Source organism: Gnatocerus cornutus, chromosome 6 (assembly GCF_029298725.1).
Source record: "Gnatocerus cornutus isolate USDA-ARS CGAHR chromosome 6, icGnaCorn1.1, whole genome shotgun sequence".
NCBI lineage: Eukaryota > Metazoa > Arthropoda > Insecta > Coleoptera > Tenebrionidae > Gnatocerus > Gnatocerus cornutus.
In genome coordinates this window covers 19,440,650-19,467,784 of record NC_142238.1, presented here as the reverse complement: position 1 = coordinate 19,467,784, position 27,135 = coordinate 19,440,650, and the positions used below count along the sequence as shown (strand labels likewise).

General features: G+C 35.1%; 3 protein-coding genes across 3 annotated transcripts in view; 1 reads left to right on the top strand and 2 right to left on the bottom strand.

Moving 5' to 3' along the window:
* LOC148173663 (uncharacterized) overlaps positions 1-4,042 on the bottom strand; it is a 28,859-nt gene extending 24,817 nt beyond the window's left edge. Inside the window, exons 1-5 of the mRNA XM_088039912.1 lie at positions 4,007-4,042; positions 3,955-3,961; positions 3,887-3,898; positions 3,664-3,804; positions 3,376-3,614 (exon numbers count right to left, since the gene is read on the bottom strand). Of these exons, the coding sequence (XP_087896038.1) occupies positions 3,376-3,614; positions 3,664-3,804; positions 3,887-3,898; positions 3,955-3,961; positions 4,007-4,042 (435 nt within the window). The remainder of the gene's footprint in view (positions 1-3,375; positions 3,615-3,663; positions 3,805-3,886; positions 3,899-3,954; positions 3,962-4,006) is intronic.
* Positions 4,043-4,524: 482 nt separating this feature from the next.
* Positions 4,525-5,864, bottom strand: LOC148173662 (putative defense protein 3). The gene is made up of 3 exons (XM_088039171.1): positions 5,353-5,864; positions 4,878-5,091; positions 4,525-4,828 (listed from the first exon to the last, which is right to left on the bottom strand). Exons 1-3 carry the CDS (start codon positions 5,555-5,557, stop codon positions 4,765-4,767), a joined length of 483 nt encoding a protein of 160 aa, XP_087895297.1. The 5' UTR covers positions 5,558-5,864; the 3' UTR covers positions 4,525-4,764.
* Positions 5,865-6,787: 923 nt separating this feature from the next.
* Positions 6,788-27,107, top strand: jus (EB domain-containing julius seizure protein). The gene is made up of 6 exons (XM_088038626.1): positions 6,788-7,032; positions 20,605-20,763; positions 23,561-23,701; positions 23,747-23,861; positions 25,091-25,272; positions 26,851-27,107. Exons 1-6 carry the CDS (start codon positions 6,933-6,935, stop codon positions 27,012-27,014), a joined length of 861 nt encoding a protein of 286 aa, XP_087894752.1. The 5' UTR covers positions 6,788-6,932; the 3' UTR covers positions 27,015-27,107.
* Positions 27,108-27,135: the final 28 nt, after the last annotated feature.

The window sequence follows — 27,135 nt, the reverse complement described above, 5'->3', positions numbered from 1 at the left end:
TGAAAAACCGTTTTTGTATCAATAGAACGGACAAAGTATTTTTGTTTCTTTTAACGAAATCGCAATTCCCCGCACAGCTGTTCTGGAGGTAAATCGCCTGAGATTGCAGCAATTGGCTTAAACCCTAATGATAAGTTTTCACAAAACGTGCTCAGTTATTCCAACAGCGGGTTCATTTGGACATTGTGCAATGGGGAACCACACGCAAAGTCGTCTGAACCTTCCTCTACATTGGATATTTCATGCGCCAACGCCGTGCATACAAATCTAGTTTAAGTAGACCGCAGTTCCGCCACCGTTTGAATTGCTCAGGCAGTCTTCACGTAATAGAAGAGGCAGTTATTGTGAGGAAATGAAATAGGAGAAGATCGGTTATTAAATCAGTTCTCGTGTTCTCCTAACCAAATTTAAGAGACGTAAAATTATTATCCGTCGCTTAACAAACACTTCAAGTTTATTACTTAAAGTTGGGGAATTTATTGGGGCTTACCTGCGCTAAGTTTGTGAAATATGGCCGCGTTCGGAACATTATTAAATTTTCTTCAAAAGATGGATCGACTTTGTCCGCAATTAAAAATCAGGTCGATACAGATTATGAGGTTGCAACTTCTCCTTAGTTCGCAGAGATAAATATTGAAACAGTCAAACTTCCAAGTTTCTTGTTATAGTTGAAGATGAGATATCGATCCATCACTAAACTTACAACACACTCAAATTTCTCGGTTTTTTCGCTCAACAAGTATCCGACATTTCCGGCGATCGACCTCTGTATTTTGATTCCCCGTAATGGCCGAACACTCGTTATTTTCTCTCAGCATGGGGTAAATTACTTTCCCACTGTTGGCAGCTCCATTTAATTTGTGAGCTGCGCCTTTAATTGCCTCTGGAAAAATATTTCAGTCGAAGCTTCCAACTATTAAACCTTGATTTATCTCGGAAATTCTTCTAATTAAGCGCATGAATGAAGAAAAGGTGTGTGCTTTGTGAAGACTGCGGCAGGATTTCACTCGCTAAATCTTGCAAAGCTGAACTTTACTTTGTACTTAGAGTTGAGTCGGACGAAGAGATTTGATCCGGGGGCTTTACAAACAGCGTATTAAAGTTTAAGACACAGGTACGCAAAATCTGTTTTCTTGTAATTTCAAGGGATCAACGCTGAGGTCGCGGAGGTAATGCTAAAGAATTTTCTGAAAAATTACAATTGCAAACTGGAAATATTTGAGGAGTTGAGAAATTCGACAATCTCAAGAATCCTGCAAAGATCTGAAGCAATAAGAGAATTTTTTTTTAGCAAACTATCACTCTTGTCGTCCAATAACCCAACAAAACTCACATTTAAAATACAAAACGGCGTTTTGTTTATGCTCAGGTCCACAAAGAATTTTTCATTTCTTCATTTCAAGCGAAAGAAGCGCACTCCAGCAATCACAACACGAAAATAAAAATAAATGTGTGTATATAAAACATAAATAAACAGTTTTGCCAACACCATTCGACATGGCTCTTTCATAACATTTTTATCGATTATTGAAGCGCCCAATCAAATAAACTCAACAAATATCACCTAAATGTAAGAACGCCATTCCGTTTACGATAATCAAACAACAATAAACTTCGGAATATCTGAAAAAATCCATGCATCTTAAACTTGCCGCAGACCATTTGCAGTAATTGACTGAAACAGTTTATGAGAAAACAAATATTTCTTGATCTTTGCAAACTGCGAATTTTTGATCCCAGAACGAGCTTGTTACTGTAATTAAGTTGTCGTCATTTTTTAAAAAACGGAGCTCCTCTGAAGCTGTTAAACTTTACGAGAAAAAATTTCGCTCCTGTAAAACTAATCAAATCTCTCGCAGCTGCGCAGAAAAAGTATCACCGATGCAAAAATGTATTTTTAACGTGACGTGGCGTTTTTGGGTCACAATGCGAATTAAAAATGGAGAAAGTCGTGTCCACGGGAGACGTCAGTTTTCATGAAGTTTCGCGGTTTTCATTTCTGCTTTAATTACAAACGGTATTTTACGGAAGTTTGCGTTTGGCGTGGTTCAAAGGAAGTATTAATGCAGGTTTAATGGGGCTTAAGTTGGAAAGGGGCAGAAGGTTTTTAGTTTCGGTTTCACTGGGTTTTAATTTCTAAATCACAAATGTGTTAGTCAGCACTGTATCGGTTTTATTCATGAAAATATTTTCACCTAGCTGAAATATCCGCTTTAATGCCGCCCCACAACTTTATCCTTTAAAATAAGCGAGCTTTTATTTGTTCGCAAGAAGAGTTTCAGCAGCTTAAAGTTGGTTTAATCCGAAAGAAACTGCAAAAACGTAAAGTGGGTTAGAAGAACGCGATAATTTTTGTCATCGATTTTAATGCGGCGCCCACTCAAATTCGATCCATTGTGTACTGATAAGATTTCCTATTTTTATACGTTTACCCTTGTTTACGAGCGCCAATGTCATCCTTTTTCACATGACAATATTATGTTGGAGGAATTAAATTCAATCTCTGAAAAGAGCCATATTTCCCCGGAATAATTTACTGAGGCAATAAAACTACAGACACAAAGGGAATTTTTTATTTCTTTTACGCTTTTAATAGTGTTCTAAAAGACGAGCTTTCAGCTTTAATTACGTTATTTATATACTAAGTTTTTTCACTATTGAAATAAATACAAACGCGAAACACTTCTGTTGATGTAATTTCAACTTGAAAGCATTGCCCGGAAAGTCATACCAACCGTAGAATCAGCTTTCAGCAAAAGTTAGCTCTAAATTCGTAAACGAGATTTAAGATAAATAGAATATGGAGAAATAACGATCGGGACGTGACGAGGAAAAATTTGGGAGTTCAAAAAGGGAGGTTGTGTCAACATTTCACGAAAATACCAAATTTCCAAGATAAAATTATTGTAGTAGCAAATTTGCATTTTTACGGACGCGAATTTTATTTTTATTGTTTCCAGTTTATTGGCATTATTGTGAATTTTTCATTTTATGTCCTCCATATTAAAGTCTATAAAATGTAACCGACATTTCCCAAAATCTAGCTGTTATTTTACAAGTGACGTCTATTGATTTATTTACTCCAATTGTGTCATTTTCCTAAGTTTTGAAGTGACTCCATTATCTGATTGCCATCAACGCGCTCGAAAAAATCCAATTTACTGAACAAATTAAACAGATGATGGATGGCAAAAAGATCGAAGACAGCAGAAAATGTATAGCAGTACTATGAATACGAATGCATTTAAATCTCGAGAATAATTTCGTTAAAAAACAGTTTTTTCACAGACTTCACACTAATAGAAAAGAAAAACCGATTCGAAACTCTCAAGTTTTTCTTTGTAATGACTTTTCTTTTTAAAAATGAGTACTCACCGGAGTCACAGCTGTTACAAACACGCGCGAAACGTATTCAGGACTATCCGATACAACTGCACGGGACTGCACATGAAATGGGAATAAGCGGCGCGGCGCTGACGCCCCCGCGTCGCTGGCATTTTCCCTTAACCCCATCTTGTGGCCGCCCATTTTATTGGACGGAAGTACGCAGAAATACAAGGATTTAGGAAGGGTATAAAACAGGATGTAAATCGTCCTAAAATAACTCACGCGGACTGGATGAAAAAGAACGGAAAGTTTAATTTATTAATTAAAGATGAGCACCGTCTTTGGAAAAGTTGGGAAGGAGCGATTCCGTGTAGATATTTATAGAGTTCGGTAATAAAGGTGGGTGGCTGCAGGGGTGAAATTCGAAATTTCGTGGCTGTTGATGCGGTATTCTGGTTTTAATGGTGGTGGCTTCATCTCGAATTAAAAATTAGAGTTGTGTTTATTCCTTCCTTAAATTTAGCAGTTTAATTAAAAACGGAATATTAAAGAATTTAACGTAACACTTTTACTTTTAAACAAATTCAATTAAATTCGAAATTAATCAAAGAAATTGCTCAGAAAAACTTCCCATCTTGTTATAAATCGCAAATTTCTCAAATTTCTCTTGCTTTTATGCTAGCTCTCCGTCGATGTAGGTGAGATTCGAAGACATCTCCGGATTCCTCATGAAATTCTGAGCAAGATAAGACTAAATTTATGGCCATCCAACTTGCATTAATCGATTTCCAGCGACAGGCACAATTTGGTGAGTTCTAGAGCTTGCAGAAGGAAAATTTTATTAGACGAGATTCCGTGATTTTAGTTAAAATTTTGAATACTAAATTAGGGTTTCCGTACGCTTAGAATTTTTACCTCTATAAAAATGGTGAATGCGCCAGGTCAAAGTTTTGTCTGTTTTTTTTAATTGATACTCTAATAATAATTGCGATTTTGGTTTTAGGGCGCTTTATTGATCTCCCTGATGCGACAAAAATCTAGTTAAAAGCGACGCCAACAGTTCAATTTCTCTCGTTACAAAAACAGTATCGTGTTGATCTAACAACTTTATAATCTCGACATGCAATCCGTCATTTTTATCATAAAATGTCGATACCCGATAGAAATCCACTCAATCACTCAGCAAACTTCATAGCAAACTATAAAACTTTTTATTAGACCGAAAACAAACTTGAAATTAAACCGAGCGGTTACCAGAAAAATTTAACAGCTCTACATAAACACAGGTTTAATTAAAGTCCCCAACTATCCAATTTCTGGTTGAGAAATTCGCTTCAAGCAACGATAAAGATTTAGATTATCCGCTTATACCGAAATAATCTTCTTGGAGATATTTTTTATTGAAATAGAAAAATACAGAAACTTCTCGGTGCAAAATTACTGTGCGACTTGCGACACGATGTTGGACCAGAAAGTGGTGTATTCCTTCAGTACGGTCCCTCTGCAACAAAAACATTAACAAAACCCCGATGAAAATCCGGAAACTTTACGTGAAATAAACTTGTCCTGGTTGTACATTATCCGGTGCTTGCCACACAAAAACTGCTTGTTGCTTCGGTTTCGGGTCCGCATGGGTGATGGCGCTACATTCTGGATGAATTTTTGTATTAGGGGTTTCTACCCATTTTCCCAACCAACCGTTGGAAGCGACATCTCGGGCTTGGATGAAGAAACCTTTGAAATACTCTGATCCTCGGATCGTTACTAAAAGGAAAGAACTCTGTTATGAAATTCGATGGTACAATAAACGGAGTTAATTAGGAAGAGTTGTGCAATTAACGTTAATAATCGGTTTATTGGAAGTGGAGTTATATAACGGCTGATGTAAACATGAATGTGGAAACTGCGCTGCCTAATTAAATTTCGCGTGATAATTAAAAATAATCAAACTCAATTTGCGGTGATTTTAATGATGGTACATAACTGAATCGAGTTATGGAATTAATTTGAATTAATTAAGAGTACCTGTGATTTGGGTTCCTGGGCCGTACTGGGCGCCATCCTGCAGCACCTGGAACGGGTTGGTCTCCGGCGGCTGAGGCCGGGCCTGCCCATGATAGGGCTGATTAGGTCTCGGTTTGACGCAAGCGTCCACTGGAGCCCCATCTGGAAATCCCGCCACATTAACCACCACAACCATCACAACCAACAACCCGGCAAACTTCCCCATCTCCAAAGGCCTTCTCGGAAAGAATTGCACTTTGCGAATGTTGATTCAATACTGCTCAAATCACCAGTTAGGACCAGGAAATGTAGGTTGGACCAAATCTCTGATCCACTTTCACTCGACTAGATTATTGTGATATAACGAGTGGTTTCATTCAAGTCTGCTATTAGTAATGACTAATGACCGGTGACATGTGGGCTTGGTGGCAGAAGAACTGGTACTGTGATGCAAGAAGTAATTTGCTTATTTCGGACTGATGAGTTCGGGAAGAAAGAAAGATTTTAATGAGAGTGTGGCGCGTGCTGATTGCAAATCCTGCGGACAAAGAAGTAGTGGCAAACAAAGAAATATTACAATTATCTGATTCTTATGTAGGGCGCCACTAGGCATGATTTGAAATTCGTGAATGAACGAGTTCACTGCGGCAGTGACACGGTGGCGCATATCGATCGAACACCTGCTGTACGACGAATGCACTGGAAATCCACCCTTCAATCAAAACTTTCACCACTTTCCAATCATCCCGAGAACTTCATCAACAATTCATCGCTTTTCATCTTGTATTTTTTAGGTTCTTTTGTAGCGAAGGACAAAGAAAATGACTGGAAACATGCACGTTCTAATTATTATTATTAAACACAAAGGGACTTGCTCGTAAATCGATAGGAAAAATTGGAAGTGAGACGGGTTTTTTCGATGAAATTATAATTGTGGCACCCTTGAGGCTACCTTTTTCAATTAGGACCAAAAATACGTTTAAAAAGTCGAAATTACGACACGTGTAAAATTGGTGCAGAAATACGGAAATTACAATGCTTTTAATTGGATGATTTTCTGAATTTTCTGTTTAGCTCGTGTGGGAATCTCCTCTGATTGATACTGTAGAGTTGTAGCACTGGATATAAAACTCAAAAATGACAACCAGGAGTTGATGATAAGTTATGAACCTTCTGGTGCGAAACTGTCGTTTTTATATCGTAATAATTTTGTGCGGGTTCCATTAAAGAGATGTCTTTGGGGATGTTGACAAACAAATATTAACACAGGACCTGGGTGATGTAATAATCACTAGAAATACTGCGAACAGTGGATAAGATAGACTATCAAAAAGACCCTTTGACCCCCATATCTCCAAATTTTTTTTTCCTTCTGGTAAACATCGTATGGATTAGCTTCCGCCCGCCAAGGGCACAAACCCAGTCCTTTGTACAAGTGAACAGCTGTGTTGTGCGATGCGCGCTCGCTGTCCGCGCCCCTGCAGGAAGGCGGCGGTGGTGGCGGCAGCAGGCATCAGCGGCGCGGCAACCACGGCGGCAGTGCGTTGCAGCATGATCCGCGTGAGGGCCGCGTACGCGCCATGTGAAAGTGTTGAGTGACCATGAGGCAGGGTCAGCAGGAGACGCTCCAAAGGGGGCTACTCCTGCTCCTGCTGCTCCTCGGATCCCGCTTGGCTGCCTCGCAGGATTCGAAAGATTCTGGTGAGTTCTGGTAAACACGCTTTTCCCGGAAATTCCGGCTTGACGATAATTCCATGAATTTGTTAGTGAGGGGGTTTCCAGGAGAAAGCGAGCTTTTGCTTGGTTTGTCAACACGTTAAGTACGTTAACAGTTCTTGGCGATAAGTGATACTTTAGGGTCGATGGTAGTGCAGTTTGGAGATTTTATCGCCGAGTTTAAGAGCCTCTTCTTCTAAATCTCATTAACTTGAATTAAAAGTTTCTTCTTTAGGAAGCGGCGGGGACGAAAATGGGCTAAATATTTACACTGCCATAAAGGAAAGAAAAAAACGAATTTTATGAAGTTTTGGTAGTAAAAAATAATGAATTCGCACGGAAATATGCTAGGAAATTAAACGTATCTCGGGTATCTCTCTGCTGTTCCCAGAAGGGATTATTAAAATACTCGATGAATTATGTTTTCAACTTTATCAAAGGTGTACACGCTCGCAGCTGAATATATTTCTTTTTTCTTCTGTAAGAACAAATTCGCGCTTTAAAACCTCCCCCCAGTCGAAAATCTGTGTTTCATAGTGTGACTAACTTCTGTAATTAATGGATCAATTACCCAACTCCCCCAATAAACCTACATGAGCGTAATTTGATTTAGCATTCAGACCGTAATTACCCTGAATCTTCGACTTCTCGATTCGCTTAGATATTCCAACCCTAATAAAAGCAAATAGAAAACTGCATTATTGACCAAACTTTCAGCCCCGAAAGAGATGTACAGAATTTGAGATAAGCAAAGTACCACTCTATAAACTGTCAAACTCTTTTCAAAGCCACGAACGATTGTGTTAATATTGAATAGTGGCGATGAATGGAAGAAAAAATAGGGCAAATAAAGCGATAAGGGGATTTGTGCAACGTGAGACAAAGTTTAATGGAACTGAACTAATACGTGGGATAAACTAGGAAGTGATACAAATTCTGTTTGATATAATGTAGGTGGAGTGTTTTGTTGCGAGATAAGAGTAGCATTCGGCTAAACGAGTTGAAAAGTTTTCTTATTAAAAGAAATTTGATTATCTCTCGTTTTTTGTTGTCCGGAATTTACGTAGTTCCCGCGAAAACGGCCCCTTAATTAACCGGATTTAACAAGAGTATCATTTGGGATTAATTTTTAGCGTCAACTTGTCTAAATTCAGCTCAAGGTAAACAACTGTTTTCTGTCTGGACCAGAATTTAATTCCCTGTCCGCCTCTTGCAACTAGAGAAACATTCTCGTTACAAATAAAGATGTCTTGTTACTATTTCAGACATAACTCAGCCCAGCTTCCATCACAATGCAACAACATAATTAGGTAGAAGTACACTTTTTAAAACATGTTTTAGTTCATGTTGCACGAGATAAATGAACAGAAAGGCAAAAAACGCTCCAGCAAATAGCACTAGAACATCCGTGGTTAATTGAGCATGTCGGGCTGAGTTCGACCCTTCTATCCAGTCCAAAGTCAGAAGATCAAGTGCGATTTGCGATCAAAGCACCATTTTATGCCTGTATAGCGTCCAAATGTCGTTATTTTTCTTTCAGTGTTTATTAAAAGACGACAAGAAATGACTTCAAAAGCAGATACATTTATCGATTGTTTGAAAGTACTCACCTCTTAAACCAGTTCCAACGGGGTCAGCATCCGAGAAAGTACCAAATTGCGTAAGAAAAAATTACATAAAAGATGCGTTGTTTTAATTAAAATGTTCGCTCCAAAACTCAGCAATTAATCCCATTAAGAATTAATTATAAACACAAAAGTCTGATTAATTGTGCAGATCAAAGTGATTAACAGTTGAGTTCTTGATCCGGAAATTCGGTTGTGGCTCGGATTACACAAAAGAGGAGGTTCAAGCTGCCATGAAATTCTTCCAGACGTCTACATTTCGTCAAATCGGAGATGGTCAATATCGTCTTTGTGTCTGTTAAAGAGACTGATTCAGCGGTTCTGTCAAGTTGATAAATGGTGGTAAAGGCTCTATTTGTAAAGGCTATGATAACTAATCTACGGGTCCGGGGTAGTTTTTATCGAGGATGTAAAATAAAGTTAGGGGTTAAATAACAGAAATTGAGTAGAGTCTGCAGATTTTACAGGGCAGTAGAGCGGAGGCAGCGTTTAATAATTTTCTTATCGGTTTTGGGAATCGACTCTAGTGCAGTTTCGATTTGTTGATTCTTAAATGATTTTCGATTTACTTCACAATTGAGAAACTAATTTGTTACATTTTTGAGTTATTTTGGATGGTATTTTTTGTTTTTAAACTTTCTGAAATAAAACGAGGGTCAAAAAAAGGTTCAAGAAAAAGCCAAAATTGTTTGTTTCCCATGCATACAAAATAAAAATTTCTAATATCTGTCTTTTTTGCTTCAAAAATTTGTAATTTGACACAATTAACAGGTAACTCATAAATAGTAATTTTCCCAAATGTTGTTACTGTCGCATGATAACTCAAAAAATGGCAAATTTTTAATAGTTCTCTAACAAAAATTTCTGAAATCTGTCTGCTTTATTACTCTATAAATTTGTAATTTGGCAAGCCTAATAAATAACTTAAAAATATTTAGTATTTTTCTCAAATTTTATTACTAAAAATTTAACTAATGACGGAAAATAGAAAAAAATTGTTGGTTCTAAAAACAAAAAAATATTTTTTTTTAAATTTATCTTGTTTGTTTCATAAATTTGTAATTTGACACAGTGAACGAGTAACTTATAAATAGTAATTTCTCCAAAGTTCGTTACTGTAGCACGAAAACTCAAAGAATGACAAATTTTTATACAAATTTTTATACAAATTTTTAAAAGTTTGTAATTTTGCAAGCTTAATAAGTAACTTAAAAATAGAATTTTCCCCAAATTTCATTACTGTAGAGCAAAAATTAAAGGAATGGCAAGTTTAGAAAAAAAAATCAAAAATTGTTGGTTTCTCATGCATCAAAATATATTTTTCTTTAATTTGTCTTTTTTGCCCCATGAACTTGTAATTTGACGCAGTGAACAAGTAATTTATAAACTGTAATTTTCCCAAATTTCGTTACTGTTGCACGAAAACTCGAAGAATTTTTAATTTTATGAATTTTAAATAAGTTTTTAAAAGTTCTAAAAACTAAAGTTTTTAAAATTTGTCTGCTGTGCTCTATAAATAAATATAAATTTGTAATTTTGCAAGCTTAATAAGTAATTTAAAAATAGAATTTTCCCCAAATTTCATTACTGTAGAGCAAAAATTAAAGGAATGGCAAGTTTAGAAAAAATCAAAAAATGTTCGCTCCGGAGGCAAAAATTTGAAATTTAATACAGTTGACAAGTACCTCAAAAATAGTAACTTTAGTAAATTTTGTTACTGTAGCACAAAACTTGAAGAATGACAAATTTTTATATAAATTTTTAAAAGTTTTAAAAACAAAAACAAAATTTCGCAAGCTAATAAGTATAAAAAAATAGTATTTTCTCTAAATTTCATTATTGTAGTGCAAAAATTAGAAGAATGACAGGTTTAGAAAAAAAACAAAAATTGTTGGTTCCGAATGCAAAAAAATAAAAATTTCTAAAATTTGTCTCCGTTGCTCCAAAAATTTGAAATTAAATTATGTTGATAAGTAACTTATAAATAGTAACTTCACCTTTTGTTACTGCAACTTTGACACAGTTGACAAGTAGCTAGCAACTAGTAATTTTCCTGAATTTTCGTTACTGTAGCACAAAAACTCGAAGAATGGCAAATTTTTATACACATTTTTAACAGTTTTCCCAAAAATATTCTCAAATCTGTCTGGTGTGCTCTATAAATTTGTAATTTGATAAACCTAATAAGCAACTCAAAAATAGTATTCTCTATAAATTTCATTATTGTACTACAAAAATAAGAAGAATGGCAGGTTTGGAAATAAAAATAAAAATCTGAGAACTTTTTTCGTTACATTCTTCTGATAGTACCCAATAGTCAAACGACGAAAACGAGTGTCAAAAAGCCCCAAAATAGCCCCAAACCTCTCATTACAACTCCGATTACTTGCACGAACCTTCAAAATTCGTGTTAGTAAGTGGCCACTCGTACTAAAAATCCCCCGAACGGACCTACTAACAAACTACAATTTCCTCTGTTATCAACCTGCGAAATCCACCCGCCGCTATTTATCGAAGTCGTTTTCAATGTTTCACGAAAAGCGATTTTTCCACCTGAAAAGTTGTACCAATAATCTTAATTAGCTTAACAATTATCGTAAAATGTAAAGGCGGGAGTTATCGATTTGAAAAGTGCCTCGATGATAATTTCCATCGAAGGGTGTCACGCTACATTACCTGAATGTGCATGCAAAAATATAAAACTGAACATTGTAGACATGAAAAACATGTGAGGTAAATATTCCGTCGTTATTTAAATTAGGTGGAGATAATGAAATTGAGGATATTTTATTACGAGGTGTGGTAAAAATAAATCGTTAAGAATAATAAATTCATGACCATCGATCGAAAAATGATTCATAAGACAAAGCCACGTCTAATTTTTTATTATGATTGTTTCGAAACCTGCACGAGGAGCTTCTCGTGTTTCAGCGCCCGTGAATATTTGATTCCTGAAAAAACGTCGCGTTGTTTTGCCACCTGCCATCTGCAAGGGTAGTAAATTCGATCCGGGTAACCTTTGCACGTAGCTGCAAGAGAGCGCATTATTGTAATTGGTGTTAGTTCGTTTTAATTGACGTAATTTTCTTTATTGATTTTCACTTCTGTTGCATATTTTATGACTGATTCTTAGGCTGGGGCAAAAATTGAAATTTAATTAAAGGAAGAGTGTACACTTCTAGTTACAATATAATCGCTGACACGGCACTTTTGATAAACGAGCAAATATTTAATATGTTGTAAAGAAATAATTTGTCGGAAAAGCCTCTATTGCAAATTAACAGAGACGTGATGAATGATTCATGAAAGAAATTTATCAACTCTGAAGTTTGAAAAGTGTAACTTTGAATATAAAGGAAGTTTTTAGTGGTAATTAACTTGTTAATTGCAAGTTGGTGTGTTATTGTACATTAAGTTTGTATGTTTTCTGAAAAATTTTACCCTCAATGCACCACTTACAAGCGTCTGGACCTCGACGGTGTTGGCGCCGCGACGCCCTCGTGCATTGCTTGGATATCCTCCCGTTCGATATGTTGCGGCACATGCCAGGTCATTGTGCCAACACGCAATGTCGTTGCTTTCAATGGCTCAACAATGACTTTCATGAGACTTTGTCAAGAGTACTCAAAGCTGACAATAACACATTTTTAATCCTTTTCACTGATCAAACAAAGCTCTCTTTTCCCTTCGTCTTTACAAATAGATAATAGAGCCGCAGCATCTCGTAAACACTGAAATTTTCAACAGAATTTTTATTTATCTTCATTCCCTGGATGCATAAATCGACGCACCATGAGCTTAGATATCAGACTGTCGTTTCGTGCAGTGCATTCAGCATTAAGCACGTTATCGGTTTCAAGGAAAGATTTCTCAGCAAGGAAAGTTCCATGGGGCATACTTTATTCCAGTTAGTGAGTTTTACTCACGAAAGCTTTTTTGCTTTTCTATGGGCGAAGGAATTTTGTAACGTCTTATAAGAAATTGTAACAAATGTTTTCGATCAGATAATTGATCTTTGGACTCGCTCGTTTGACATTCTTATCTGAAACTTTAATTAAATCGTTCTTTGAACGGTAATGAGTTTGTTTTTTTTTTAAATAAATTTTGAAGCGCTTTGAGGGTTGGAGAGAATTGTGGTGGATGCGCCGGGTATGTGCCTAAAAAAAAGGCTAAAATCTGTCTCTATTGCTCTATGAGTTTGTAATTTGGCACAGTTGACAAGAAACTATAAAGAAGTAATTTTTTAAAATATCGTTGCTGTAGTATGGAAACACGACCAATGGCAAAATTTTATACAAATTTTTAATTGTCTTGCAAACGAAAATTTCTAAAATCTGTCAGCTGTGCTCTATAAATTTGAAATTTGGCAGAATTAATAAACAACTCAAAAATAGTATTTTCTTCAAATTTCATTATTGTGGTGCAAAAATTAGAAGAAATGCAGATTTAGAAAATTTTGAAGAATATCAAATTTTTACACAAAATTCTTCAAACAAAAATTTTTAAAATTTAGCTGGTGTGCTTTATAAATTTGTAATTTAGCAAACTTAATAAGGAACTCAAAAATAGTATTTTCCCCAAATTTTAGTACTGTAGTGCAAAAATTACAAGCATGGCAGGTTTAGAGAAAAATCAAAAATTGTTGCTATCGGATGCAAAAACAAAAATTTCTAAAATTTGTTTTCGTTGCTCTAAAAATTTGAAATTTAATACAGTTGATAAGTAACTTATAAATAGTAACTTTACTAAATTTGGTTACTGTAGGACAAAAACTCAAAGAATGACAATTTTTTACACAAATTTTTAATAAATATTTTTGTAAACAAAAATTTTTAAAAATCTGTCTGCTTTGCTCTATAAATTTGAAGTTTGACAGAATTAATAAGCAATTAAAAAATAGTATTTTCTTTAAATTTTATTACTGTGGCGCAAAAATTAGAAAAAATGCAGGTTTAGAAAAATTTGAAGAATATCAAATTTTTATAAAAAATTTCAAGTTCTGCAAACAAAAATTTCTAAAATTTGTCTGGTGTGCTCTATAAATCTGTAATTTGGGAAACTTAATGAGGAACTCAAAAATAGTATTCTCTCTAAATTTCAGAACTGTAGTCCAAAATTTAGAAGAATGGCATGTTTAGAGAAAAATCAAAAATTGTTGGTATCGCATGCAAAAAATAAAAATTTGTAAAATGTGTCTCCGTTGCTTCAAAAATTTGAAATTTAATACAGTCAACAAGCAACTTCGAAATAGTAACCTTTTCAAATTTTGTTACTGTAGGACAAAATCTCGAAGAATGGCAAATTTTTAGACAAATTTTTAATAGTTCTGTAAACAAAAATTTCTAAAATCTGTCATTGTGTTCTATAATGTTAATTTGGTAAACTTAATAAGCAACGCAAAAATATCGTTTCTCTTAATTTTATTACTGTAGTGCAAAAATTAGAAGAATGGCATGTGTAGAAAAAAAACGGAAATTTTTGATTTCACCTGCAAAAAAATAAATTCTAAAATGTGTCTTCGTTGCTCCAACAGTTTGAAATTTAATACAGTTGACTAGTAACTTATAGATAGTAACTCCACCTAATTTCGTTATTGTAGCACGAAAACTTGAAAAGTTGAAAATTTTTATACAAATTTTTAATAATTCTGCAAACAGACAATTTTTTTAAGCTTTTCTTTTCTGAACCGCTTTATAAATTTGTATTTGGCAAAGCTATTAGTTTTTCCTTCATGTGGATAAAGAACAAAATTAATAGAACCAGAGTGCCAACTACCTTAAATGCCCGGAAAAGCGCCCGACTCCGCCACAGCGAAATTGTCTATAAAAAGGTTTTTGTTCTTTTTATGGTAGTCTTAACGGCGGCCACTAAAATCGCAATTTTTTCTTCCCTCGTTTAGCGCAGCGCAACCCGTTCAAAATTGCAGTTTTGATCAGATCGAAAATCCAATCCGGCTCCCAATTATTCCTAAAAGTCTAATAAACCGGTGTACTTTCTTTACTTCCGCGCAGCCTATTTTGAAATTCCACCACACACCATAAATTATTGATGAAATAGCTGTAGGTACCTTGAAAACGCCGAATTCACTCGTGAATTATTGAAACGGATACAAACGCAGTCGTCATTTTTTACTCGATTTATCCCCGAACAAACGGCTTAATCTAGTTAAATCAGCATAGTATACGCTAGAGAAATTACGGCTAAATCGGGAAGAATAAATTTGTGATGAAGTGGGAGTTTTCCGACTATTTTGAACTTTGCGAAAATTGGGTTAATCGATAGTGGTAACGACTTATCTGTCTGGTAATAAAACCAGAAACGCCAGTGCCAGGTGCACAATAATTAAGAAATGACTGCGACTTTGCGTCTTTCAAACAAAAGGTCCTTAAAGCGCGATTAATCACGACAAGGAAATAGCTTTCGCGGACTCTAAACTGAGCTTTATCGCAGAACACAAAAATCTGATTCAATTTCGCACGCTATTGTGGGACACATATATTAATAATTCCAGATTGGGAAAACTTTTCGTTGGTCACGTAGGCATTTTCCTTTGATTGCACCTGTTGAGCTCAATTAATTTCGTTATCTATGACTGTGTCTCAGAATTCGCACGACACGTCACAAAACTGCTGTGCAGTTCTATCAATTCTACTGTCATGCAATAAGAATTGGGTCACTAAGAAATGATCTAGTTTAACTGTTGCATACATTGTTGAAGTTCACAATATAGTTACACGCCATCAACTTTCGACAAAGTTAAACTGGAGCTTGTTGGAAACAAGATTAACGTTCTTTGTTTCATTCCTTTAACACAATATCCAATTCAACTAAAAAAAAATCGCACTTTTTACATGAAAAAGTCATACCTTATAGAAAGGAAGTTAATTGCGCGTTTGCATGAGGGAATCGGTGCGTAATTTCGAGGTATTTTACGAATCACTGGTTTGTTGCTTTTTCTTTGATGTGCGATAGACATCGGTGGTTGGATGAATGACGGAATTAATGCTTTGTGGACATGATCTGACAGGCAAATGAGGGAAATTGCAGCGGCGAGCAAATTAAAAAGAGAATAAAAGCAGATCGATATGGCAGTGGGTGACAGACAGACTGTCGCTAGAAACTCGGATTTATGACTAAAATAATTTAAAGTGCATTAGAGTGGACTACGTGATATCTCTCTTTTAAAACAACAATGGTGGATGCGTCGTCACACTTAATTTAAAGAGCAGGTGGGTCAAGTTTGAGCACTTACATCGCAAAAGAGTTTCAATATACGTGATAATTGTGTGCTAATTTTCAAATTCTGAGCACTTTTTGCGTTCGAGTTATTTGAAAAACAACAATTATGCTTAAACTTAACGCTGAGCATCATATGTCCTGAAAATTATTCAAACTGGTTTTATAGTTTTGTGCTAATGTTTAGTAAAAAAACTTGACAGTTAAAGTTGGTATGACTGACGTTAAGCTAACTTCACTCGGTCTCATCGAAAATGCCTCAAAATTATTATTACGACAGTTTTCGAGCTGAAACCAACAGAGTTCACTGTCAAATTTGAAATTAAAAACACCGATTTTAATATTGTTAAAATTCGAATTAGTTTCATAAATAATAATAAATTAATCCACATTGAGATGATCAAAAATTAAACAATCAGACTTGGGACTTTATTGTCTTTTTGCTAGACCAACATCTTCATTACTCTATGTAAAACTGCCGTCCATAAACTTAGACAAGTCGGTGCCGTGGAATCTGTCCTAGGAAACTCTTCTTTTCATAGTCATCTGTGTTTCCAGCTTCGTCTCCAACCGCGAAAAAAATCCCCAAAAGGTGTGTTACAATGGGCAGGTTTCTGCGTAAAAAAACAAGACTAAAACTGTAGCAGTAAAATTACCAAAATTACGAATTTTAGAGGGAAGGATTTCTCCTATTTCGATTTAGCCTTGAAAATAAAAATTTCTAAAATTTGTGTCTTTTGATCTACATTGTTGCAATTTGGCAGAGTTAATAAACGATCGAAAACTAGTAATGTCCCCACATTTCTTAGTAACACTAAAATTACCAAAATTTCGATTTTTTAACGGACGCCTTTTTTAAACGCAACTCCGAACTCTAAATAATAAGCGATGAAGCACTAATTTCACGAAGCAACACAATTCAAACATTTGATTTTCGAGGGACCGCAAGTGATTTTGATTTCTTGTTAGGATGCAAGAAGGCGCCTGGATCACACCCGGAAAGGCATTTATTTCAACAAAGATTTATTAGTGTGGTCTTTATTTTGTTTAATTGGACTTGAAATTGGGCAAAATATTCACGAATTTTTCAGTTATCCAACTCTTTTTTTGCCAACAAAAACGAATTGTTTGTCGGTGGTGCGGTACCGCTCAACTTGACTGCCCTTCAACTAGTTACATAATTGAAGGATGAAATGAATACGTAAGACTTCAATGAATTCCAGCACGGTGGAAAAGACATAAGCCAAAAAGAGAATTTCTAGTAACACTCGAGTGAATCTTACTGACTCAGCGATTATAAAATTGAGTTCTAAATTTGCTTTGAAATAAAATCTAAATTGCAAGATTAATTATTTGGGTGATTAATTTTAAGAAAAAGGTTTCCGTCTTAATCTATTCTTACTAAGCATAAACACTCTGTATATTACGCTGCTTTAGTTAATAGCAACTAGCCGAAAAATGGACAATCAATCGCGCCTAACTTTTCTCTGAACTCTCCAAAACTCTCCAAAATGTCTAGGAATGAATATAGGCTGGTACTTTACCTTACAAAATATTTTCTGTGAGCAGCACTCTGTAGCACAAATTTTCGAAACGACCGTCTTTATCAAAAGTCGAAACACAACTGATTTCAATAAAGAGATTAATAAATATGTAATTTCTTAATTGCTTATAACTAACTTTTTCTTGAGCGAACAAAAAATAATCAAATAATCTGGAGACATGTAGCATTGAAAATTCAGAAATAAATATTCACCAAAATTCATTTACACACTTATTTAAATAATCAAGTTAATTCCCGACTGAAAACTACTCACTTCCTCAAATTTCACGAAAATTACGAGAGTTATCTATTTTAGTGAAGCATTTGGGTAATTTTTACTTGGCATTAAAAATACAAATTTCTAAAACTTGTGTCTTTTGATCTACAATGTGTTTATAAATGTTTCTAGCATCAAGGGTGGCTATGAAATGTCAAATAAATTTGCAGCTCGTTACTAATGTGGGTTTAGATTTTTCAACTGACATTTGTAGTTAACCTCAATCATTGAACAAAGTTAGTTTTGAAACCAAACTGTTCAAGTTGTGGTTTGAAGCCTGAAAATCTAAAATTTTGATACAAAACCGTAACTGAAAAGTCGTAGACGTAATTATATTGATGCTTGAAACATTTATAAACACCTTGTACAGGGTTGCAATTTGGCAGAGTTAATAAACAATTTAAAACTAGTAATGTCCCCACAGTTCATAGCTGTAGCACTAAAATTACGAAAATTACGAATTTTAAGGGAGGATTTCTCATATTTCGAATTTGCCTTGAAAAAAAAAAATTCTAAAATTTGTGTCTTTTGATCTACAATGGTGCAATTTTACAAAGTCAATGTACAATCGAAAACTAGTAATTTCCCCAAATTTCATAACTGTAGCACTAAAATTACCAAAATTACGAATTTTTAGGGAGGATTTCTCATATTTCAGCTTCGCTTTAAAAAAAAAAAATTCTAAAATTTGTGTCTTTCGATCTACAATTTTGCATTTTGGCAGAGTTAATAAATGATTAAAAACTAGTAATTTTCTGAAATTTCATAGCTGTAGCACTAAAATTACCTAAATAACGAATTTTTACTACTTACCTTGCAAGAATTTTTCTCAGAACAGCACACACACAATCAAAACGACTCTCTTCTCGAAAAGTCGAAACACAACTGATTTCAATAAAAAGATTAATACGTTATTTTGAAATTGCTAATCACCGCTTTTTTTCTTTACCGAACAAAAAATTATCCGGTGGCGCAAAGGATTTGTCCTATTTCGGATTTGCTTTGAAAATAAAAATTTCTAAAATTTGTGTCTTTCGATCCACAATGTTGCAATTTGGCAGAGATAATAAACAATTTAAAACTAGTAATTTCTCCACATTTCATAGCTGTAGCACTAAAATTACCAAAGTTACGAATTTTTAAGGAAAATTTCTCATATTTCAGCTTCACCTTGAAAGTAAAAATTTCAAAAATTTGTGTTTTTTGATACACAATTTTGCAATTTGGCAAAGTTAATAAGCGATTAGAAGCTAGTAATTTCCTCAAATTTCATAGCTGTAGCACTAAAATTACCAAAATTACGAATTTTAAGGAAGGATTTCACATATTTCGAATTTGCCTTGAAAATAAAAATTCCTAAAATTTGTGTCTTTTGATCCACAATGTTGCAATTTGGCAGAGTTAATGAACAATTCAAAACTAGAAATTTCCCCACATTTCATAGCTGTAGCACTAAAATTACCAAAATTACGAATTTTTTGGGAGGATTTCTCATATTTTAGCTTTGCCTTTGAAATAAAAAATTCTAAAATTTGTGTCTTTCGATCTACAATTTTGCATTTTAACAGAGTTAATAAACGATTAAAAACTAGTACTTTACTCAAATTTCATAGCTGTAGCACTAAAATTACCAAAATTACGAAATTTTAGGAAAGATTTTTCATATTTCAGCTTCGCTTTGAAAGTAAAAATTTCTAAAATTTGTGTCTTTTGATCTACAATTTTGAAATTTGGCAGCGTTAATAAACGATTAAAAACTAGTGATTTACTCAAATTTCATAGCTGTCGCACTAAAATTACCAAAGTACGAATTTTTAGGGAGGATTTCTTATATTTTAGCTTCGCTTTGAAAGTAAAAATTTCTAAAATTTGTGTCTTTCGATCTAAATCTTTGCATTTTGACAGAGTTAATAAACGATTAAAAGCTAGTAATTTCCCCAAATTTCATAGCTGCAGCACTAAAATTACCAAAATTACGAATTTTCAGGGAAGGATTCTCATATTTCGAAATGATCGAAAAAAAACAAACATCTGCAAATGAATTTTTAACTTTTAACTCTGATCATGTCCGCCAAAATAAAAATTACATAAAAGTAGTAAATGCGTAATGTATTAAGAAGAAGAATGATCAGATGCAAAGAACGTCTAAAAAATAACTTTGAATGAGCGCATTAGTTTCTTGGAATACTATATTTCAGAAATAAACACGATATTAGAACGTGACAATTGATCGAAAAAAACTAATCAAAATCTATGAACGGAATTGTCTAATCCAAATCTCTTCCTTCCTACGACTGAAATTAACCTCCGACTCTTTTACATTCGTGCCAAGCACTTATTTGACGATTTCCGGATTCATGGCAGAAATGATAAAATGAGAATAGAGACGAAATTGGTCCTGACATTAGCGTAATATAGCAGCTCTCAGGAATACAGAACAGGATGAATCGGATTAGTACGAGACGCCACCTGACGCCAGATTTAATCAAACTCCGATACTTTACCCCATATCTCACCCCATTAATGGCAGAGTTTTAGCCTCACATTAGATGTCGATAAAATCAAATATGGAGCGTGAAGTGCGATCGGATCCCCAAAGCTGTCAGCGTTTTCTGCATAATCCTAGGAAATTTAAACGTGCTCGGATCTCATGAATGTTAATTTGTCATCAAACATCCTGCGGCACCTGAACGGTTGATTCATGGTCTTTGGAGATGGTGGAGCTCATTTCGCTGGTTCATTGACGGCACTTGACGGTTCTATTTGTATTCATGAAATCGTTGGTGCTGACGGATCTCATGTAAAATTAAAGTTATTGTGTGGTGTTGAAAGGCGACCAATTGTTGCATGAGTGTAATTAGAGTTTTTTGTTCTAGGAGTGGAAAGAAACAGGAAGAATCTCTTTGGGGATAAATGCACCACGGATCAAGACTGCGAGTTTGTGGGAGCGGTGTGCGAGGGCATTTACGGAAACGGAAAATGTCAGTGTAAAGGGGATCTGCCTGTCACCAACCACATAGACAAATGCGGAAAAGGTAACCCGGAGAATATTTTCAGTTAATTTGCCCCAGTTTGCCGGTAATTCCATCTTCATTATTTACCGGCTCGCACCTTGACCCTCCAATTTCTCACTTCGATAATTACCTCCCTGTACGTGCCCGACATAAGGAAATAGGTAAATTTAGACTTACCCTGGTCAATGCTCCTCCGGTCGATAGCTTGTTTCCGCTCGCTACTTAAATCGTAAAATAAGACCACATGTCGGAGCTCACAAAACTGCAAACTTAAAGATTTACAAAACCTTTTTCTTTATATCTCTTTCAACGAAGAAATGTTTATAGGTTACTGCAGTCGGACGTTTTAAAAGGGTTGAAAATGGGAGCAGAGATCAAAATTTAAATTAAAGCGTGATTCTGTTTATCCTTTTATCATCAGAGCCCCGGGCCCAATTTTGTGACTGCGGCGGAAAATCTAGGACAATGTAGACAAGTTTGAGCTTCTTTCCATTCTTTGACTCTCTCCTTAATGTACTTCCTTGCTGGTTTTATCATAAAATAAATCACTTCCAAAATCCTTTGAGCCTAGTCAAGGATGACCGAGTCTTCCGCTTCGGTGAACTCACATCATTGAGACGATTATTTAAATTCGAGCACAAAACAAGACAATTTAATTATTTCAACACATTTGCAATCTTGCTGATAACAGATTTATAAAGGTCAATCTCAATCTCTATAATCAGCTCAGAAACTGGAAATGAGAACATCCACGGAAATTCGCTTATTTTCAAATATGCACATAGTAATCTCCGTCTTCGCCGAGACGCATGCATTTTTCAAAAGGGGCAGAATTTAAATTGTACCATTCTTGTCACTCTTGTAACGAGGTTACGCGAAATTTGAAGGATTAATTAGTGAACACGCGTCGTTTTTCCTGAGTACTTTCACATTTTCGTGAATTTTATTATCGGGCTGTGATCGTATGGCACATTATGTGCTACAATGGAACATTACTGATTCGTATCGTCATTACACGTAACGCTAAAATACATAAATATGTCTGAGAGTTTTTATGGCTGACCCAAATTATTGGTCAACTTATACTTTATTCTTCTAATTATTTTTAGGCTGATATAAACTGTTGCACAGTTTTTATTTTTAGTGTGTCGGTTAGATTTGTTAGTTCTGAAAATTTCTTTGAAAGAAAAGTTCTATGGAGCATAGCTTTCCGGTTAGTGAGTTTTACTCACGGAGGCTTTTTTGCTTTTCTATGGACGAAGGCATTTTGTAACGTCTAATAAGAAATTGGAATAAATGTTTTCGATCAGATAATTGATCTTTGGACTCGCTCGTTTGACATTCTTATCTGAAACTTTAATTAAATCGTCTTTAAGAACAGTAATGAGTTTGTTTTATAAAAATAAATTTAGAGCCGCTTCGAGGGTTGGAGAGAATTGTGGTGGATGCGCCGGGTATATGTCAAAAAAAAATCTGTTTTATTGACTTTAAAATTTTGTAATTTGTTACAATTAACAATTAATTTCTAACTAGTAACTTCCTAAAATTTTGTTAGGGTAACTCCAAAACTCAAGAAGTAGCCAATTTTTAAACCAATTTTATATATTCTTCCAAAAAAAAATTCTAATATCTGTCTGCTGTGCTCTATAAATTTGTAATTTAATAAACTTAATAAACAACTCAAAAGTAGTCTTTTTCCCAAATTTTATCACTGTAGTGCAAAAATAAAAAGAATGACAGGTTTAGAAAAAAAATCAAAAATTGTTGGTTCCTCATTCATAAAAAAAAATATTTCAAATTTGTTTGCTGTGCTCTATAAGTTTGTAATTTGGCAAACTTAATAAGCAATTCATAAATGGTAATCTCCCCAAATTTCATTACTGGAGTCCAAAAATTAAAAGAATAGCAGAATCAGAAATAAAAACAAAAATTGGCTCCTCATGCATAAAAAGTAAACATTTCTAAAATCTGTCTCATTAGCTTCATAAGTTTGTAATTTGACACAGTTGACAAGTAGCTAGCAACTAGTAATTTTCCTGAATTTTCGTTACTGTAGCACGAAAACTCGAAGAATGGCAAATTTTTATACAAATTTGTAACTTAAAAATCGTAGCCTTTTTTTCTTCTGAAAGTTTACCGTCTTAAAACTAAAAATGAAAACTCTATTCCTCTCAATGTTTGTTTATCAAAGGAGATCAAATCCAAAATATCGCGTGTTTTCCGCATCTAACACGGCCGAAGAGTCGTAAATCTCCAAAGTTGAACTCGACTCGCTCTCTCAAATTGTGCCAAACTTGAAAGTTTACTGACCGAGAAAATTAACTTTTATTGCCCACACTAAGAACCGAGAAATCCACATTTCAAATCATATCATCGTTGTATAATTTTATTGCAGATAAACCGCGTGTAGTGGCAGTTAAATTTTATCGAATAGTTAACGTTATAGCGAGACTCCGTGCGATAATTCTGTCCTAATTAATTTTCTCTCACGTTCCTGGAAAAATTGAAGCAATTAACATAAAATCGCTCGGAGCCGAAAATTTGCATAAATTGGTACTTCCTAGCCTCTTGTACGTTTCTCGGTTTGAAAATTAGTTAGCTCGGAACACCTCTGTTCCTGTTTCATTTTCTACTTCCTGTTGCATTCATAACTAATTCTACTTAGTGTTCTAAGTGTCTCTGCTTCCATCCTACAACTAAAGCTGTTAATCCGCCGCAATTCCCGGAGGAACATAGCCTAATTCCCTCTTCTTCGACGCAATATAACTGGAATGTTCCATTCATAAGTATAATCAAGCTGAATTCCTTAACGTTTCAGCTGTTCGAGTAAATGAGAGCTGCTTCTTCACCGAACAATGCGAGGCGGTGACACCGGAGACGGAATGCAGAGACGGACTTTGCATCTGCAGGTTCGAGAAGCAGCCCATGCCGAAAGCGGACGGAAAAATAGAATGCATAGGTACGATCTGAATCAAATCGCAATTTTTTAATAATCTTGTTTCAGTCATCCAGAATGTTCACACTCCGGAAAAATACATCGATCCAGCAATGATTGGGATTTTGGTCGCAATGTTTCTTATGTTTATTACGATTTGCGTTGTGTTGCGATTATTCAGCAGGTAAGCTAAAAATCAATGCGCAAAATTTACCCGCAATGACCACCCTTGTGTGTGCTTTATCTACAATTAAGATAACGCTAAGACTGTGAATTTGTTGTCTTGATCAAATCAGAAAACGCGTGGTGTGTTATTTTGCTTGAAAAATGAATATCATTACTTGTGTGACTAAATAAGTGGTCGAAACCACATGTTTGATGGGGAAATGTAAAATTAATGGCACAGTCTCAGGGCTTTCAATGACCGGGTCAATCGATTTCTATTTATACAGTGACCACAAAAAGGGAAATCAACGGTTTTTATTTATTCATTGCTCGAAAAAATGACTCAATGTCTAATATCGATCTGAAGAAAATTTGATTGATGTAACACCATTTCCAGGATTTGGATTATTCTACTGGCTTTGTCCTTCTCTGGAACATTAGCATACTCCAGGGACACTCCACAATCTGCCTTCTTAAGGATGTCTTTTATATCCTTTATATCCCGCAAACAGGATCGTTTTGAAGGAGTTTTTCATAAATCTTTTCTATTTCCAACACCGTGGAGCCCCGAATTAGAAATTTATGGATCGATTCTCTGGGACAAACAAAACATGTCCTTTTTATTATTCAACTGTCACTTCCTTCTCGACAAAAACCACTCTAAAACGAACCGATATTTCAATTAGTCCGCCCCATAAAAGCATCAGTTGTCCGTAACAAAATATTATTGTCCCTCGGATATCAAATTTCCACGAAAACATATTTCAGGGAATTCGCTGGCGTTGAGGTTCACCAGCCACATTTTCACACCCTTGAACCTGAAAGACGATTTAGAACACACTTTGTAGGATTGGGTTACACAATCTTGATAAAAGAGATCGAGAAACGAGGAATTGCCGAGAGGAAACTGATTCGATGACAATGAAATTATGATGGGTGCGGGTTGTACATTTCTTACCACAATTATCGACCCGTGGTAAGCTGACATGACCCATAACAAACTACTTCCAGGTCTCATAATCAATCACGGAAAACGTTGATTTGTGTATGTAGTGCTTTTGTCGATAACCGTCGCTTTGACAGTCAATTAGTCAATTGAAATTTGACCTGAAAGTTAGTTACATTTGCGCCGGAAGCGCGGATTAACTGTACTCAAACCAAACAAGGAAATTAAATAAAGGTGTCGGGAAAATGTCCATTAGCGTTTCGATGTATGCAGAAAATTTAATAAAAATGTGGTTTTCACAGGGCGCGCTGGAGGGAAAACCGCACGATATTCAATACTCCCAATCCAAGGTTAATGAATGTGTCGTTACTCAGAGAAAATAAGCTTCTGCATGGAGAGAGGAGAGGCTCCAGAAGCAGCGCCAGGGGACCCAGCAGGCAGCCAAGTATGGCATCTCTAAGAGCTCACTCCCCAAACTCTCAAGGTATCTTCCTCTTTCTTCCGATAACCGAAGGAATTAACGCTAGAGCGTGTAACTCAAACTTAAAAAAAACGCTTAAAATTACAGTGAACGGTGTAGTTGTCACGCCTTTTTTTTCTTGACAGCTAGACCAATAACTAAATGTCGGAATTTTGCTTTCTTTGTGCTTCCAGAGTTTATAAGTTTGGAACGATACCAACTTCCAGGCGCTGAACAAATCCTCCAAAGTTGAAGGGAATAGAGACACTCGTCTCAACAATTTCGTCGCGTCGGTGCAATTACTGTAATAATGTGAAAATATTGCGTGTTTTTCAACCCTCTACATAATTTCTCACAGGTACGAAAGTAATAAATCTCGTTTTGTGCGGTGGCATGTTCAAATTTTGGGTGTATTGACCGGTGTAATTAATTTATATCGCGTTTCGTTTTTTTTATTAAAATGGTTACAAGAAATTTGTTGAAGGGAGCAATAATAATTGATTGGAGGGTTTTGAAAAGACTTAAGAATTCCGAAAGATTCTAGATAACACTCAACAAGTGTCTCTAAAGTAATAAATTCTACAAATTTCATGTCTTTAGCTCCAGAACTGTCGGTTATCGAATTTAAAATGATTTCGTTCCATAAATAAAAAATTCTAAAATTTTTACTATTTGTTCTAAAATTCCATAATTTGGTACACTCAACAAGCGTCTCCAAAATAACAAACTCTAGAAATTTCATGCTTTTAGCTTCAAAACTGTGGGATTTACAGAATTTAAAATGAGAAAATCCAAACTTTTATTTCGTCCTTAAAATTAAGAATTCTAAAATTTTTACCCTTTGTTCTAGAATTCTGTAATTTAGTTCACTTAACAAGCTGCTTTTAATTAATAAATTCTACAAATTTCATGCCTTTACCTTTAAAATTGTACAGAATTTAATAGAAAACTTAAAATTTCTAATTCGTTTTTTAACACAGAAAAAAATTTCTAGTTTTTGCCAAAACTTGACTTTACTTTAGATCTAGTCTATTCAAGTACACATAAGAAAATTTGCTCAAATTTCTTTAAAATTAAGAAACCTCCAATTTTTGATAGTTTGATGCAAAAATGGTGGATGCGCCGGAGCAAAACATTTTTATAGCCAACTAAACAAAAATATTCGTGTTTTTTTCGTCTGTTTTTTAAAAATGTCCGTTCAAACTTTTATAAACTCTATTTAAAAAAGTAAAAAATCAATTTTTGCGCACCACGAATAGCAAACAAATGTATTGATTTTTCTATTTCCGCCGTCATGTTTACCAGCTCGTAACCACCGGGAATAATTAAAAAAAGACCAATCGAGTCAAAATTAATTACAATGAAAGCAAAGTTCCGAAACTAAAGCTTAAAATATGATTTTAAACTCCGCAAAATCTTGAACCCGATTAATCTGTCAGTGCAATTTGTTTAATGCTTCTGGGACTCAACAGAAGGTTACTAATTTTGCCTCTTTTTTGCACACTGCACAACCATCCGCTTTCGCAACTTGGCATCTTATCGTTAGAGTAGTTCACCGCTCATCGCTGCACTGCCCTAGCAATCATTGTGACCCTACGACAGGGCGTTTGTTTCTAGGATCTCGAAGAGGCTCTCGTGGCAGCAGCAACGCGTCGGCGACATCAAACCGTTCAAACAAGAGTCCTCCTCAAGCAGCCAACATGAGTTCAGCGACGACTCCAATGCTGGAAAGCGTGACCGTCGAGGTGCAAGAGCCCAAGGCGTAAAACGCAGCTTTTCATGCTCTTTTCACATTGTGTGTTTCAAGACATGCAGGATTTTGAAAATCTACAATCTCTTTACTTACTTCGGTAGTAATAGTGATGTTAGGGACCAGGAAAGGTTAAA

Excerpts from the sequence above, each read along its gene's own strand:
- jus (XM_088038626.1), top strand. The coding sequence starts at position 6,933 with ATGAGGCAGGGTCAGCAGGAGACGCTCCAAAGGGGGCTACTCCTGCTC. Across the intron at positions 20,764-23,560 it reads CATAGACAAATGCGGAAAAG|CTGTTCGAGTAAATGAGAGC; the intron begins GTAACCCGGAGA and ends TTAACGTTTCAG. Across the intron at positions 25,273-26,850 it reads TCACTCCCCAAACTCTCAAG|GGCGTTTGTTTCTAGGATCT; the intron begins GTATCTTCCTCT and ends ACCCTACGACAG.
- LOC148173662 (XM_088039171.1), bottom strand. The coding sequence starts at position 5,557 with ATGGGGAAGTTTGCCGGGTTGTTGGTTGTGATGGTTGTGGTGGTTAAT. Across the intron at positions 5,092-5,352 it reads CCCAGGAACCCAAATCACAG|TAACGATCCGAGGATCAGAG; the intron begins GTACTCTTAATT and ends CTTTCCTTTTAG. Across the intron at positions 4,829-4,877 it reads CCAGGACAAGTTTATTTCAC|AGGGACCGTACTGAAGGAAT; the intron begins GTAAAGTTTCCG and ends TTTTTGTTGCAG.